This window comes from Panicum virgatum, chromosome 5N (genome assembly GCF_016808335.1).
Source record: "Panicum virgatum strain AP13 chromosome 5N, P.virgatum_v5, whole genome shotgun sequence".
NCBI classification, from domain to species: domain Eukaryota; kingdom Viridiplantae; phylum Streptophyta; class Magnoliopsida; order Poales; family Poaceae; genus Panicum; species Panicum virgatum.
In genome coordinates this window covers 1,976,314-1,991,110 of record NC_053149.1, presented here as the reverse complement: position 1 = coordinate 1,991,110, position 14,797 = coordinate 1,976,314, and the positions used below count along the sequence as shown (strand labels likewise).

The following is a 14,797-nucleotide window of genomic DNA, read 5'->3' as shown; positions in this document are numbered from 1 at the left end:
TTTCTATACCCTAAAATTCATAAATAGTGAGCATACTAGGCTAATAAATTAACTGGGAATGAACAAGATACTTATCAGGAACACACAGAAGTCAACCAGGCGAACAGAATTACATCAACATATGCTTGGCAAAAATCAGCACGTAATCCCCTCACTAACTCTGAATCTAGCAGTCCAATCTAGAACTAGAAATCAGGCACGATTTGGGGCAGAACATCTGCACCTATTCCCTTCGCCCACCACAAATCGAGCATTCCAATCAAGAAATCAAGTACGCATTGGGGATCTAGAGTTCGAGGTGGGGAGGAGAAGCAAGGAATGAACCTGACATAATGTCTAGTCAGTGGTTGCGGGAAGAGCTCACCAGCACCTCTCTGCAATAGGAAGAGGAACCTTGAGCTCGACGTTGAGCACACGACAGGGCAGCTTGGAGGGCAGATCGTAGAGGCGCATCTTGTTTCTGGCCATTAGGTTCATGGACGCCTCCACCTGGAAATCCCCAAACAACACAAAATCAAAGCCCGAAATAGAGCAAACCAGCGAAGGCGGCGAGCGGTGGTAGGCGCGGCGCCGCAACAGGGGCCCTCGCGAGCTCAGTCGCTGTCGCGTTCCGGGCCGGGTTGAGCTCTCGTGCGAACCCCGCGGGCAGATGCAGCAGCGGCACCGCTGCGGGTGCGGGGGCCATCGCACACCATCGCCAAATTGCTGCCAAAACCGATCCACCATCGCGCACCCGAGCGCAGCAGATCCCGCGCGCCGTCGATGACTCGACGCGGATTGTACAACGCGAATTGAGAGTCGGCGATTGGCCTTGGTGCACGAGCAGAGGCCGTAGATGAACGAGACGACGGCTATCCTCTCTATCCTCATTTATTCTATGCCACATAGGATAAAATTGTACACATGGCGCAAATAGACAGCAGCTGTCTAACCTTTGTACATACCCTAATGGTCTTCGCCGGCTGCGGGCTGTAAAAGTGCCACATCATTCTGCAGGGTTGTGGGTCCCATTAGCTTTTAATGCGCAGCGGTAAGAGAAGTTTAATAGCGCCTAGTCAGCAGGCTGGGAGGTGATCCATGTCATCTAAATCCTAGGTGGAGGGAAGAGAAAAGAAGAGAGAGAATATATTGATGTCGCTGCGGGAAATGGGTGACTACAAAATTACTTGAATGATCGTTTGTTGGGCGCTTGATCGGATATGGTCTAGCACGCAAAGACTCGAGGATTTAGACTGGTTCGGGCCTGAAATGCCCTACGTCCAGTATGGAGGGTGATGTTCTTGCTCTATTGCTCTCGAGCCCGGGTGCTCAAAGTTTAGAGGGGAGCTTACAAACTGGACAAGCAGTGTTGGATCTCTGGGAGTCCAACCCTTTCCTACATGGGGGGTTTTGCCTTTTATAGTTCAAGGTGGGGTCCCCATTATAGATATCTAGCGCTATGTCTTGGCACCGTCGGGGTGCGAATCGTCCTTGTCAGTCGTCGGGGCCCACTCGGTCGGTCGGGAGTGGGCAGGCTTGATCCTGACGATATTCGGGGCAAGGGATGATCCTGGCGATCTTCTTGGGCAACGCGTCCCCCCGGTGTTGTCCCATCCTGGCTCAGTTGGGGTGGCGCGATCACTTGGGTTGTCGTTCAGGGGTCACCTCCGGTCTTGTCCGCCGCAGCCTATGCCCCTTGTCTGAGGGGCCATCTTACACAGTTCCTGTCACCGAACGGCGCGCCCGGTGAGGGGTGTCTTATCGAGGCTTGGCGTAATGAGACGGTGCGTAGAGGCTACCATCATTACATGGGGGAGGCAGCGTCTGTGGGCACCCCCTCCCGTTGTGTCACGGGGCCCGCACGAGCGGTGCTGTCCCCTTGTCAGGGAGTCCAGCTGCCTAAGCCCTTGCCGCAAGATTAGGGTAGCTGGCGTCCCGGAGCCTTCACGAGACCTATGTTGGCCAGCACCTCTGTCAGGAGGCGCGGCGTTCTTGGAGTGCACGTCACGGGTTATCGGCATAGCTCTGACCTGGGGTGCTAGGTCGGGGGGCCGCCACGTGTCCCGGGAGGTCGGTCTCTCGAACTCGTTGGCTTAGCAGCAAAGGCTGCTCCCCACGATGGTTTAGCGGGCCGTCCCATCCTCGGCCCAGTAGGTTTATCAGGCCTCCCTTCACACGAGTCGGGCTTGTTTGGGATCCCGGGTTTACTCCCCCGTCAGAGGCTCCCGAGCGGCTCTGCGATTTTAATAATCGTGGAGCCGCTGGATTCGGTCTCGATGACCCCTGACCGGGGCATCCCATCCAACTGCCCGCGCCCTCAGCTTTCGGCGTGCGCCAGTAATGGCGTGACGGGGTCTGGCCCGTCTTGATGGCCGACTGAAGGGCCGTGGAATCTCGAGGCCGGTCATCGCGTCTTATCGCTGTACTACGGACGCCTCGTTTTCTCCCGTTCGGGGCCGTCTTCCTTTGGCGGGTCGTGCGGCGGTCGTGCCCCGAGTGGCGCCGTGGTTTTTGGGCGAACTGGCACCATCCCGTCGGCATTCGAGAGGTGGTTCGGTTAGGTGACGGCCTTTGGTGTGCCCCATTTCGGCTGGCCCGCTGGACACTGGGGCCGCTCGTGCCCACGTTCGCCTATAAATAGGGGTATTGTGGACACATGGTTCCACACAAGTAGACGTATTATAGAAATCTCTTTGGTAGTTCTCTTCCTCACACCCCAAACCTGTTACCCAGGTGGAAGTGGGCATGGCTCGTGTCTCTGGTGCTAGAAGAATGCTTGCGAACGGCAGGGGAATCCCCTCAGACATGAACTCGCCTACGAGTTCATCCCGCCAACCGATGCCCGACGCCGAGGAGTTCGAGGGCTCGTTGCTGGAGCTAGGCAAGCCAGGCCACTGGTCTGCCTGCTCCCTTGCCAGTCGGCGAGGGGGGCTCCCAGCTTTTGGTGGCCTCCTTGGACTCCTCTCGGCGCCAGCTCGGAGACTTAGTGGTGGTGCGGACCTTCCCTGCCATGGGGGTTGCCCTTCTGTGTCCTTCTTGCGGCTGCCGCTCCCCCGAGATCTCGGATGGGCATCTCACGCGTCGTCAACGCGGAGCCGCGGATCCGCTGCCTCATCCTCCAGCTACGGTTGGAAGGGTGCACAGCTCGATGCTGTGCTTTATGGCAGCGGGGGATGGTCATGGGCTCCTCGCTCATCAGGCAGGGTGATTTTGCAGCCAGCATGGGTCTCCGCGCCTCCCTCCGAAGGCGGGCGGTTAGAGTGGTGTGACTGGAAGGCGCCGTGGCCAACAGAAGGAGATCATGGCCCGTCTTCTAGTGCCTGGGGAAGATACCCAGAAGCAGGTGCCGGCGGGGGTTTTCGGGCTAACCTCAGCTCCATTAAACTCCCCGTCGTCGGCGTCGTCTGCCTCTACCTCCGCCAGGGGTTTTTCGGCACGGCTGATGCTAGGAGAAGGCTCGCGAGGCGCTACAAGAAGTCTTGCGATGTTCTTTGGCCATGTCCTCCAGCTTGCCAGGTAGCAGCCGTGGCCTTAGCCCATTTTTGTTGCTCCCTTAGTGGGAGTAAATGGATTTGATCCTTTGTATCCGCTGTTTCCCCGAGTCGAGGACAGCTAGTGTTTGTTTGATGTAATGGCTTTCAGCCGATTGTTGTAAGGAGAAATTTGATGAAATAAAGTTAGCCCTGCGGTGTTTTTATTCGTTAGTTTTCCGCACTATTTTTTTCATTTTCATGTCTCAATGATGAATGACTCCACTGCGATCGGTGGTGATCAGAGGAGGTGCTGAAAGGTTTGGTGGCCCGCGGTCTCGATGGCACCCGCGTCTTTGCCACCATCTTCCTTCGCAAAGTGCGCATTCTCTCTGCGTTGCGAGGGAAGATGTGGGATTACGAGCACGATGAGCCGCGAGAGGAGCTGCAGGATCCCGACAGCTCTGGGCTGTGGAGGTGGCTTGATAGTATGATCGCAGGGGAGGGCCGCCGACCCATTGGTGGTCCGTCCCCTTTCTGGTTGGGGTCGCCCCCCAACCTAGTAAGTATCCGTCTTGCCTTCTATTTCCTGTTCCCTCCCGCCGTATCTCTGTTCTTGCTTGTTTCATCGTAGTTCGCGATTGCAGGATCTTGGCAAGGCCAAGTCTCTCCCCCATCGCGCCAAAGGGCCGGAAGGGGCCGCTCGCCAGGCCGAGCAGCAGAAGAGGGCTGCAGAGAGGAAGAGGAAGAGAGCGCTCCGTGCTCGGGAGCACGAGAGTCATGAAAAGGAGCTGGCCAAGCCTATCCGCGAGGGGATGGATGCCGCGGAATCTCAGGACCTGGTGGACGCCCGGCCTCTGAAATATTCGAAGTCTGGATCCGACGGGGAGGAGGAGGAAGAGGAGCTGGAGTCTCTCGGGGGCGAGGATTCTGGTCCGGACACGTCCCTATGTGGGATGAGCGGACCCGGGGCCCCCAAGCGCGCCCGCAACGAGGCGGATCCTGAGTCGGTGAAACGACTCAAGGGCGAGGGTTCGGACGCGCTGAGGGCCGTCGGCGATATCTCTCGGGATGACGACTGCGCCCTTTCTCCAGGTCGCGGAGGGGCTGACGGGCCTCCACCGCCTGTGGTAACGGTTGCCGCGGCGAGTTCGCCCCCTACACCACCAGCCGAGACCGTCCCGGCGAAGATTGCGGCGAAAACGTAAGTGCCGCTCTCGTTCTTGTGTTTCAGAGAGGCAGCCCTTTAGTGATGTGATTTCTTGTTTCTGCGATACAGGGTCCCGACTGGTTTCCAGTCAATGGCTGAGCCTGTGGAGTAGACTGAGCATCCTTCGTTGGCTGTTCTGCTCGCCAAGTGTCGAGGAGGACGTGCGCCCCTGGGGGCTTCCTCATCGCAGACGGTGACAGTGGTGGTGTCGGGGCCCATCTTTTCGCCAGCCGGAGTGACCACGGCGTTCGTGCCATATTCCGCGGACCGCGTGGGTGCTTCTGCTGAGAGCTCTCTCTTGCCGCCGTCCGTGGGGGTGAGGGGCACCGCGCTGGTGGAGCCACCATCAGCGGAGGGCGCCCTGGTTCCCTACCGTCCGTCGCAGGGGCCGTTGGAGTGGCCGTCTCGCGATGACAATGGCGACGCGCGGTTTTTGCTGGACGACTCTTGGGAGGATAAACTCTGGCAGTACGTGGGTCGGCAGGGTTCCGCGGCTCAGGAGGTGCTTGCCTCTGCCAAGGGCCGCATTTCCCTGCTGCTGAGGGAGGTAGAGCGGGCTGAGAAGCTCGTTACTTCTGGCCTGCCTCCCACCATTGGGGTAAGGTTTTTTTTCATTTGATCTGCTTCTTTTCCGCCCATAGGTGTTCTCTTGTGACTTCCCTTCGTCTTCCAGGTATTGGAGAAAATCTCCAAGAGGAAGTCAACCTTCTTGCGGGAGGAACATGGTCGCGAGGTGATGGGCGAGGCAGCTCGTCGGGACCTCGCAGAGCGGTTGCGTTCTGCGGAGGCCGCGTGTGCCTCGGATGCCCAGGAGTATCTCCACGACCTCGCGGCCATAAAAGCTCAGTTGGAAGAGGAACGGGCCCGTCATGCTCGCGCGGAGGCTGACTGGGCGAGCCAAGAAACGGGTCGTCAGGCGATGGAAAAAATGTTGGATGGTGATTTCCCTCGCATCCCCTTCTTTTGATTATGTTTACAACATGGTCTCACGGTGTGGTGATGTTTCTTTTAGAAATAACCACTCGGAACCGGAACCTGCGCCACGAGTTTGATCGGCTGCAGTCGTCGGCTCAAGAGGTTTGCTCCTACGTCCTGGGCTCCCCGCCCTCGAGCCCACTACAGGACGATCTTCGGAAGGTTCCCAAGGAGCTAGCCGCGTTGACGGCTATAGCGACTTACCACGGGGCTTTGAATGCGTTGAGCGCCGTGGTGCTGCGACATCCAGAGCTAGACCTGGCGGGTCTTGAAGACGATCTCTCTGCCGGGAAGCCGTACGAGGATGTCCTTGTAGTGGCCAGTAGGTTAGAGCCCATTGCCAGCAAAGTTGCATAGGGTCTGACCTTTGCGGCGGTGAGGAGAGTCCGGCGCGCAGAGCGGGAGTTGGATGTGAGCGGTGGGAGCGCTGGAGCCATGGTGGATGCGTCGTCGACTGGCAGGCTTGTCGCTCCTTCCTCGATTGTAGATCCGCCGTTGCAAAAATAAATGATATATTAGCTTTTGTTTTATGTGGAATTGCTGGTGAGGGATTGAACATATTGCGCTTCGTGGTCGAAGTAATCTTTTATGTTTTTTGAAAAGGTTATGCTGTTTGCTCTTCTGCTTGCTCATGAACATTTTTGGTCCTCTGCATTCCTTTTTTTGGAACTGCATGTTGATCGTAGGCTGCGACGTATAGCCGGGAGCTGGCCCAGAGGCATCATTCGTTGGTCGCCGTAGATCGTTACACGGATCCAATTGATCAGATAGTTTGGAAAAACTGCTTGAGTAGGGTGAAGAGTATGCGAATTAGCAGAAAGAGTCGTGTGTTATGTTACAGGATAGAACGGTGTGCGCGTGCTGCACAGTCCACCCCAGTGAGGCCCCCTAGCGCCTTGGCCTGAGAGTGCTCAGGGCAAGGGGCTGTAGAGGCGGGAAACGACAGAAAGTAGGATGGTCGAAGACCATGGTCTGGCCCCCGAGCGCTCCGAGCCAAATGTGGATGGGTCGGGGTGCTAGAAGCTAGAGAACTTGTGTCTGCTGTGAGTATGCTAGAAATGCAAGTGTGCGGCCCCCGAGTGATTCCAGGCCGAGAGTTGCCGGGTCGGGAAGCTGGGTGAGTGCACTATGCTGTGCGGGGAGAAAAAATCGACAGGTGTCGGGCCCCCGAGTGCGCCGAGCCGGGAGTGGCCGGGTCGGGGCACTTGGACTAAGCCACTAGTGCTTTTGATGGGAAGAAATGCCGTAACTGTTCTATGTTATTAGAGTTGGTCAGAATATTTCCGTCGGAGTCTTTTAGCTTGTAGGTGCCTGGTCGTATCACCTCTGCGATGCTGTAGGGTCCTTTCCATGGTGGTGAGAGCTTGTGCTTGTCTTTTGTCGACATGACCCGTCGCAGGACCAGATCTCCGACCTGCAGCGTCCTCTCCCGTATGCGCCTCTCCTGATACCTGTGTAAAGTTTGTTGGTAGCGAGCCGATCGGTGTAGCGTAGCTAGCCTTGCTTCCTCCAAAACTTCCATGGCGTCCCTCTGGGCTTTGGCTGCCGTTTTTGGGTCAAAAGCTTTAACTCTTGGCACACCGTAGTCCAGATCGGAAGGCAGCACGGCCTCGGAGCCGTATGTTAGGAAGAAAGGTGTTAGTCCTATGGACCGGTTAGGTGTGGTTCGCAAGCTCCAAAGCACTGTCGGCAATTCTTCCACCCAACGACCCGCGAACTTTTTGAGCATGTCAAAGATGCGCGGTTTGAGCTCTTGGAGGATTAGACCGTTAGCTCATTCTACTTGCCCGTTTGTGCGCGGGGGTTCGACTGAAGACCAGTCGATCCGGATCCCGTATTCTTCCGCAAACTCTTGGAAGTAGTGACCTGTTAAATTGGTCCCGTTGTCGGTGATGATGGAGTTGGACACGCCGAATCTATAGACGATGTCTAAGAAGAATTTGACGGTCTCCTTGGAGTCGATCGTGGCTATCGGTTTTACCTCTATCCATTTTGTGAACTTATCGATTGCAACAAGTAGGTGGGTGAATCCTCCCGGCGCGTTCAGGTCATTGATGAAAACACTGTTGGGTGCCGGCTTGCGCTCGGCAGCCATTTTTGCGAGAGCGTCCGCGTCGGGGTTTTGTTTTCGTGGGATGTGGTGGAGCTCCAGACCCCGGAATCTCCCTTCTAGCTTACGGACTTCTTGGCAGTATGCGTCCATGAGGGGGCTCTCGCAGTTAGAGTTCTTCATGACCTGGTCGACTATGAGCTTGGTGTCGCCGTAGACGTACAGGCGGGTTGCCCCAATGTTGATGGCTATGCGGACGCCGCTGATCAGCGCCTCATACTCTGCTACGTTGTTGGATGCAGGAAAGTGGAGGCAGACTGTGTACTGGAACTTGCCTCCTTCTGGGGAGACCAGGACGTCCCCGGCCCCCGTGCCGGGTCCCATGACCGACCCGTCGAAGTAGAGGGTCCAGTACTCGTGAGAGATTTCTGGGGTCGGGGATTGGACTTCTGTCCACTCGGCGATGAAGTCGGCCAGGGATGAGGCTTTATCGCCATGCGTGGCACGAACTTGACGTCGTAGCCCATTAGCTCGACTGCCCATTTGGAGATCCGCCCTACGGCGTTGCGATTGCGAATGACTTCTCCGAGTGGGAACGAGGTGACGACCGGCACCTCATGCTCGGTGAAGTAGTGTTGCAACTTCTTGGCCGTCATGACGACGACGTATAAGAGCTTTTGTGTCTGCGGGTACCGCGACTTGGTGTCGGTCAGTACCTCGCTGACGAAATACACGGGACGTTGGACCTTAAGGGCGTGTCCCTGTTCTTCCCTTTCGACTACCAGAGTGGCGCTGACCCAATGGTTAATGGCTGCCAAGTAAAGCAAAAGGGGTTCGCAGGGATCCGGTGCGACGAGCACCGGCAGAGAGGATAAGAGAGCCTTTAGGAGGTCGAGGGCCGCCTGTGCCTCCTCCGTCCAGACAAAGGTGTCGGATTTCTTGAGGAGTTTGTATAGAGGCAAGCCTCGTTCTCCCAGCCGGGCGATAAATCGGCTGAGCGCTGCCAGGCACCCGGTTAGCCTCTGGACGCCCTTAACGCCGCGAATGGGTCCCATGTTGGTGATGGCCGCGATTTTGTCGCGGTTGGCTTCGATGCCACGCTCGAACACAATGTATCCAAGTACTTTGCCCTTAGGCACACCGAACGTGCATTTCTCGAGGTTCGGTTTGATGTTGAACCTCTTGAGATTTGTGAACGTGGTTCTCAGGGTGGCGACCAGGTCATCCGTGCGCAGCATCTTGATGACGATGTTGTCAATGTAGACCGCGACCATCGCTCGATGCGGACCTGGCTGGTTGGGGTTGAACGGTGGGTTGATCTGGTCGGAAAAACAGGTTTGCATGCATCGCTGGTATGTTGCCCCTGCATTCTTGAGACCGGACGACATTGACACATAACAGTACGAGCCGAACGGCGTGATGAAGGATGTCGCGTGCTGGTCGGATTTCTTCATCGCTATCTGGTGGTAGTCCGAGTAAGCATCCAGAAAGGATAAGATTTCGCGTGCAGAAGTGGAGTCGATTATCTAATCTATTCTAGGCAAGGGAAAAGGGTCTTTGGGGAAAGTCTTGTTCAGGCTGGTGTAATCAACACACATCCTCCTTTGACCAATTTTCTTCTTTACAAGGACTGGGTTAGAAAGCCAGTCAGAGTGGTAGACTTCCTTTATGAAGCCAGCAGCTAATAGCTTAGCTACCTCCTCTCCTATGTCCCTGCGCCTCTCGTCATCGAAGCGGCGCAGTCATTGCTGGACGGGCTTGGATCCCGGCAAAATGCAGAGCTCGTGCTCGGCGACCTCCCTTGGGATGCCCGACATATCGGACGGCTTCCAGGCAAAAGTATCCTTGTTGGCGCGGAGGAAGTCGATGAGCGCGTGTTCCTATTTGGCCGACAGCTTGGAGCCGACCCGCACCGTCTTGGTTGGATCGGCGTCGTCGACCGAGACCGACTTGGTCTCGTCGGTTGGGACGAAGGCCGGTGCCTGGCTAGGCTTGCCAGGGTCAGGACGGCACTCGGGAGTGGTGGCGCGAAGTTGGCCGAGCTCGGCCGAGTTCGCCGCAGTGGTGGCGAGGTCAAAGTACTCGCGGCTGCTGACATAGGCCTGCTCGAAGGTGCCGCTCACGGTGATGACCCCGTTCGGGCCCGGCAGCTTGAGCTTGAGGTAGGTGTAGTTGGGCACCGCCATGAACTTGGTGCCCGAGGATGGCGTGGTATGCCCCCTTCCAGTCCACCACCTCGAACGTGAGGGTCTAGGTGCGGAAGTTGGCTTTGCTGCCAAATGTGACCGGCAAGTCGATGTTGCCGATCGGGTATGCCTTCATGCCCGACAGGATGCCGTAGAAGGGGAAGAGGGATTCTCGCAAGCAGGCTCGCGGGATTCCCATGGCTTCCAGGGTGTCCATGTAGAGGATGTTGAGGCTGCTGCCCCCGTCCATCGACACCTTGGACAGGTGCATATTGCTGACGACGGGGTCGACGATGAGAGGATAGCTTCCAGGCATGGGAATGCTGACCGGATAGTCATCCTGGTCGAAAATGATGGGCGTGGACGCCCACTTCAACTTTCTAGTAATTGAACTTGCGGCAGCACATACCTCGCAGAGCCGAACCTTCTGCAGTCGTCTGGAGCACTCGTCCTCTAGGCCGCCGATGATCACCAAGCATAGATCCACGTCCGGGAACTCTCCTTCCGTTGGCTTCCCTGTGTCCTGGTCGGTATCGGGCTGTTTGTCGCGGCCATCGCCGTCGATCTTGGCTGTCCTGCGAAGGAGGCGCTTCATCATGTCACAATCTTTGAACTTGTGGTTCACCGGATAGCCATGGTTGGTGCATAGCTTCTCCAGGAGCTGGTTGAAGTGGTCATTTCTCGGCAGGCACTTATCCTAGCGCTCGGCCGCCGCGACCTCACTGGCGGCGGGAGGTCGGCGGTTCTTCTTGTTCTTCCTGTTGTCGCGGCTCGAGGAGGGCCTGTCGCGGTCATGTCGCTTTGCCTTTGCCGTATGTTGGTCGCGCTCGAAGACGGCCCCGACCGCCTACTCGCCGGAGGTGTGGTTGGTGGCGATCTTCAGGAACTCGTGCATGGTGCGCGGCTTCTGGCACCTCAGTTTGTGGACCATGGTCTTGCAGTGCGTCCCGCTGAGGAATGCGCCGATGACGTTGGCGTCGACGACGCCCGGCAGTGAGTTGCACTGCTTGGAGAAGTGCTGAATGTAGTCGCGCAAGGACTCGCCGGGCTCCTGCTTGTAGTTTTTGAGGTCCCAAGAGTTGCCAGGACGTACATACGTGCCTTGAAAGTTGCCGATGAACACCTTCCAGAGATCAGCCCAACTGCCAATGGAGTCAGCGGGCAAGAAATCCAACCAGGCACGGACGTTCTCTCCCAAACATATAGGGAGGTACTGGATGATGAAGCGGTCGTCGCTTGCTCCTCTGGCCCGTCATGCAAGCCGATAGTCCTCCAGCCATACGCCGGGGTTCGTATCCCCGGTATACTTCACGACGTTCGCCGGCGGTCGGAAGCGTTGGGGGAAAGGCACCCCCCTCGGATCGCTCTGGAGAAGACGTTTGGTCTGGTGGGGTCCGGGCTCGGACTCCGGTCGCGATCCATGTCAGGGTCGCAGGGGCGTCCCCCACGCCGGAGCGGTGAGCACTCCGGGTTGGGCGCGTATCCCCGCGCATCTTCTGCCCGCGCGGCCGCGCGGTCGACATCGGCGTGGTGCCTTGCCTGCTGCCGGCCTTGGATCACGCTGCGCGCGTCATAGTTGGGGCCGACGCGGTCGTGACTCCGTGGCCTCGGCGGGAGAGGAGCGGATGCTGCCGCTGGGGCTGGCATGCCACCCGCGTTGGCTTGCCACGCAGGTGGGGCGTGCCGCACTTCAGATGGCTCCCGCCCACCATGGCTCGCACCGCCAGCGAGACACAAGGCAGCGGCCTGCCGGCGGTGTAGCGAGGAGCTCTCCGCTTGCTCGACGGCGTCGAGTTCCACCAAGTTTCTCACCTGGCGGTGAACATCCCATTTGGCCGGGTCTTCCGACTCTGGCAGCGTCTGCAGGAGGATCGCGGCTGCTACGATGTTCTGGCCTGCACGAAACTCTTGTGGGAGTTGCATGCGGGTGTTGTTGATGATGTTGTGGTTGACCCCGCGTGCGCGCTGATGCGCCGAACCCGTGGGTTTCATCCCTTTTGACACGGAGGGGGCCCGTGCGGGCTGTTCCATGGGCGGATATGTCTGTTGGCGATGGCGGAGATCCTCGCCGTGGGCGTGCACGTTGGTGAGTGCGTGCTCGCGGCGGTCCGCTGGGGTGTGTGTCTGCTCGGATGACACCACCTCCGGCGGCGGGTCACCGTCGGCCATGGCGCATATGCGCGGTGGTGCAGATGTTCCCTCTAGGCGGTTGTCCCCCATGCTGGAGGAGTCACTCAGGGGATCCTCGAAGCACATGAGGTCGTGAACAGAGTCAGGGTAGCTCTCCGTCATGCCCACAAACTGTGGTGTGGGCCGGGACCCCTGGGTGGCCTTGCGCACCTCCCGAGCGTAGACGCTCGCGGCGTTGCATAGGCCGAACGGGAGTCGCTCTGAGAACGAGCGGGGAGTCGGGAGCGGAGGTCCGCCCGCGAGTTGTCGAGACACGTTGGCCAGAGAGAAGAGGACCAAGTTGACGTCCTCGACGGCGGGGTTGGAGGCCATCATGAGCACAATGCGGCGGAGCACCGCACAGGTTGGCTGTGATGGCCTACGCTTCTTGATGCGCCAGCGAACCGATCGCCGACGACTCATATTGCGAGGCTCAGGAGGAGGATGCTCCTCTGTGTCCGCCGGAGCGGATTCCTCCTCGTGGAGGCGTAGTGCACCGAGCTGGTCGTTGAGGAACTCCAGGCTTCCGAACTGGAAAGCCTGGGAAGGAGGGAATGGTGGAGGCGCCCACAATCCGTCGCGGGGGATCGTGGGAAACTCCAGGGAGCCGGAACGGATCATCTCGCCATGGCTCGCCGCTGGAGCGGTGAATGGGGTGATCGAAACCATCCGATCGCCGAAGCAGTAAACGCACAAAGCGCTCCCCACGGATGGCGCCAAAACTGTCGCTGCGGGAAATGGGCGACTACAAAACTACTCGATTTCTCATTTATTGTGCATTTGATCGGATATGGTCTAGCACGCAAAGACTCGAGGATTTAGACTGGTTCAGGTCTGAAATGCCCTACGTCCAGTATGGGGGTGGTGTTCTTGCTCTATTGCTCTCGAGCCCGGGTGCTCAAAGTTTAGAGGGAAGCTTACAAGCTGGACAAGCAGTGCTGGATCTCTGGAAGTCCAACCCTTTCCTACGTGGGGGGCTTTCCCGTTTATAGTTCAAGGTGGGGCCCCCATTACAGATATCTAGCGCTATGTCTTGGCACCGTCGGGGTGCGAGTCATCCTTATCAGTCGTCGGGGCCCACTCGGTCGGTCGGGAGTGGGCAGGCTTGATCCTGGAGATATTCTTGGCAAGGGATGATCCTGGCGATCTTCTTGGGCAATGCGTCCCCCCGGTGTTGTCCCATCCTGGCTCAGTTGGGGCGGCGCGATCACTCAGGTGGTCGTTCGGGGGTCGCCTCTGGTCTTGTCCACCGGAGCCTACGTCCCTTGTCTGAGGGGCCGTCTTACGTAGCTCCTGTCACCGGACGGCGCGCCCGGTGAGGGGTGTCTTACCGAGGCCTGGCCGGGGGCGTCTGGTCACACTCGCTGGCGTAATGAGATGGTGCGCAGAGGCTACCATCATTACAGGGGAGGCAGCGTCTGTGGGCGCCCCCTCCCGTTGTGTCGCGGGGCCTGCGCGAGCGGCGCTGTCCCCTTGTCAGGGAGTCCAGCTGCCTAAGCCCTTGCCGCAAAATATGGGGAGCTAGCGTCCCGGAGCCTTCACAAGGCCTATCTTGGCCGGCACGTCTGTCAGGAGGCGCGGCGTTCTTGGAGCGCACGTCCCGGGTCATCAGCATAGCTCTGACCCGTGGTGCTAGGTCGGGGGGCTGCCACGTGTCCTGGGAGGTCGGTCTCTCGGACTCGTTGGCTTAGCAGTGAAGGCTGCTCCCCGTGACGGTTTAGCGGGCCGTCCCGTCCTCGGCCTAGTAGGTTTACCGGGCCTCACTTCACACGAGTCGGACTTGTTTGGGATCCCGGGTTTACTCCCCCGTCAATTGGGCTGCCCACGAGTCGCCCGGTTGAATCACGGTTCACGAGGGGATGCCGCCCGCTTCTAGCCCGATGCAGGCAGAGAAGCCGCCGCTTCATCCCTCCTCTCGATCCCCTCTTCCACTCCAGGTGCCCTTCGCAGATGGCCTCCACCGCGCCCCAGATTCCCTTTCCCTCCCGCGCCCAAAATTGAGTCCTCTCGCGCCAAATCACAGTAAGAAGCCCTCAAATCCAGACCTAAGCCTCCAATTTCGCCCCCAAATTGAACCCTTTTGAAACCCTAGGCGCCGAGTTCGTCCCCAAGGCGCAACAGGATGAGTCGGCGGCAACCCAAAAGGACGAGACCGCCTGTTCCTCTGGAGGTCCCGCTGCCGGCGACTCAACCCGTCACGCCACTGCCGGGACCTCAGTCCATCCAGCCTTCTAACGCTGTGGGTTGTAACACTCTAATTTAAATTTCAGTATTTAATAATAAATTTAATTGGCTTTGTTTAATTTTCTAAGGGTTATTATGATTAGTCTTGCATTTAATCTAATTTTGTTTCACAAGGAATTAAAAATTTTCTAGGATAAATATGTTTGTGCATTCAAGCTGGTGCATGGTTTTATTTTGGTTTGAGTGCATAGGATTTGAATTCAAAATTCATTTGAATTCAAATAGTTTGAGTATAGTTTGGAAAAGAAAAAGACAAAAGAAGAAAGGAATAGAAAAAGGGAACCCAACCCGGCTTCCTTCTTTTCCCGGGCCTGCTTCCTCGCTCGCTGCTCCAGCGCACGCGAACCGCGCAGCGCGTAGCTCGCCCCGTCGCTGACGCCGTAGCCCCACCTGTCGGCCCCTTCTCCCTCCTCCCGCACCCTCTGCTCGCGCACCGGCCTCCGCCCGTGATCTCCGCCGTGACTCCGCCTGGGCACGCCTCCCCGAGATCCACGGCCTTACCCTTTAAATGCCC

General features: G+C 57.9%; 2 protein-coding genes across 2 annotated transcripts; both read right to left on the bottom strand.

Moving 5' to 3' along the window:
* Positions 1-7,408: 7,408 nt before the first annotated feature.
* LOC120672871 lies at positions 7,409-8,958 on the bottom strand. Its single transcript, XM_039953477.1, has 2 exons — positions 8,259-8,958; positions 7,409-8,169 (listed from the first exon to the last, which is right to left on the bottom strand). Exons 1-2 carry the CDS (start codon positions 8,956-8,958, stop codon positions 7,409-7,411), a joined length of 1,461 nt encoding a protein of 486 aa, XP_039809411.1.
* A 606-nt stretch (positions 8,959-9,564) lies between these two features.
* LOC120672870 lies at positions 9,565-9,870 on the bottom strand. Its single transcript, XM_039953476.1, has one exon. It carries the CDS (start codon positions 9,868-9,870, stop codon positions 9,565-9,567), a length of 306 nt encoding a protein of 101 aa, XP_039809410.1.
* Between the last annotated feature and the right edge of the window lie 4,927 nt (positions 9,871-14,797).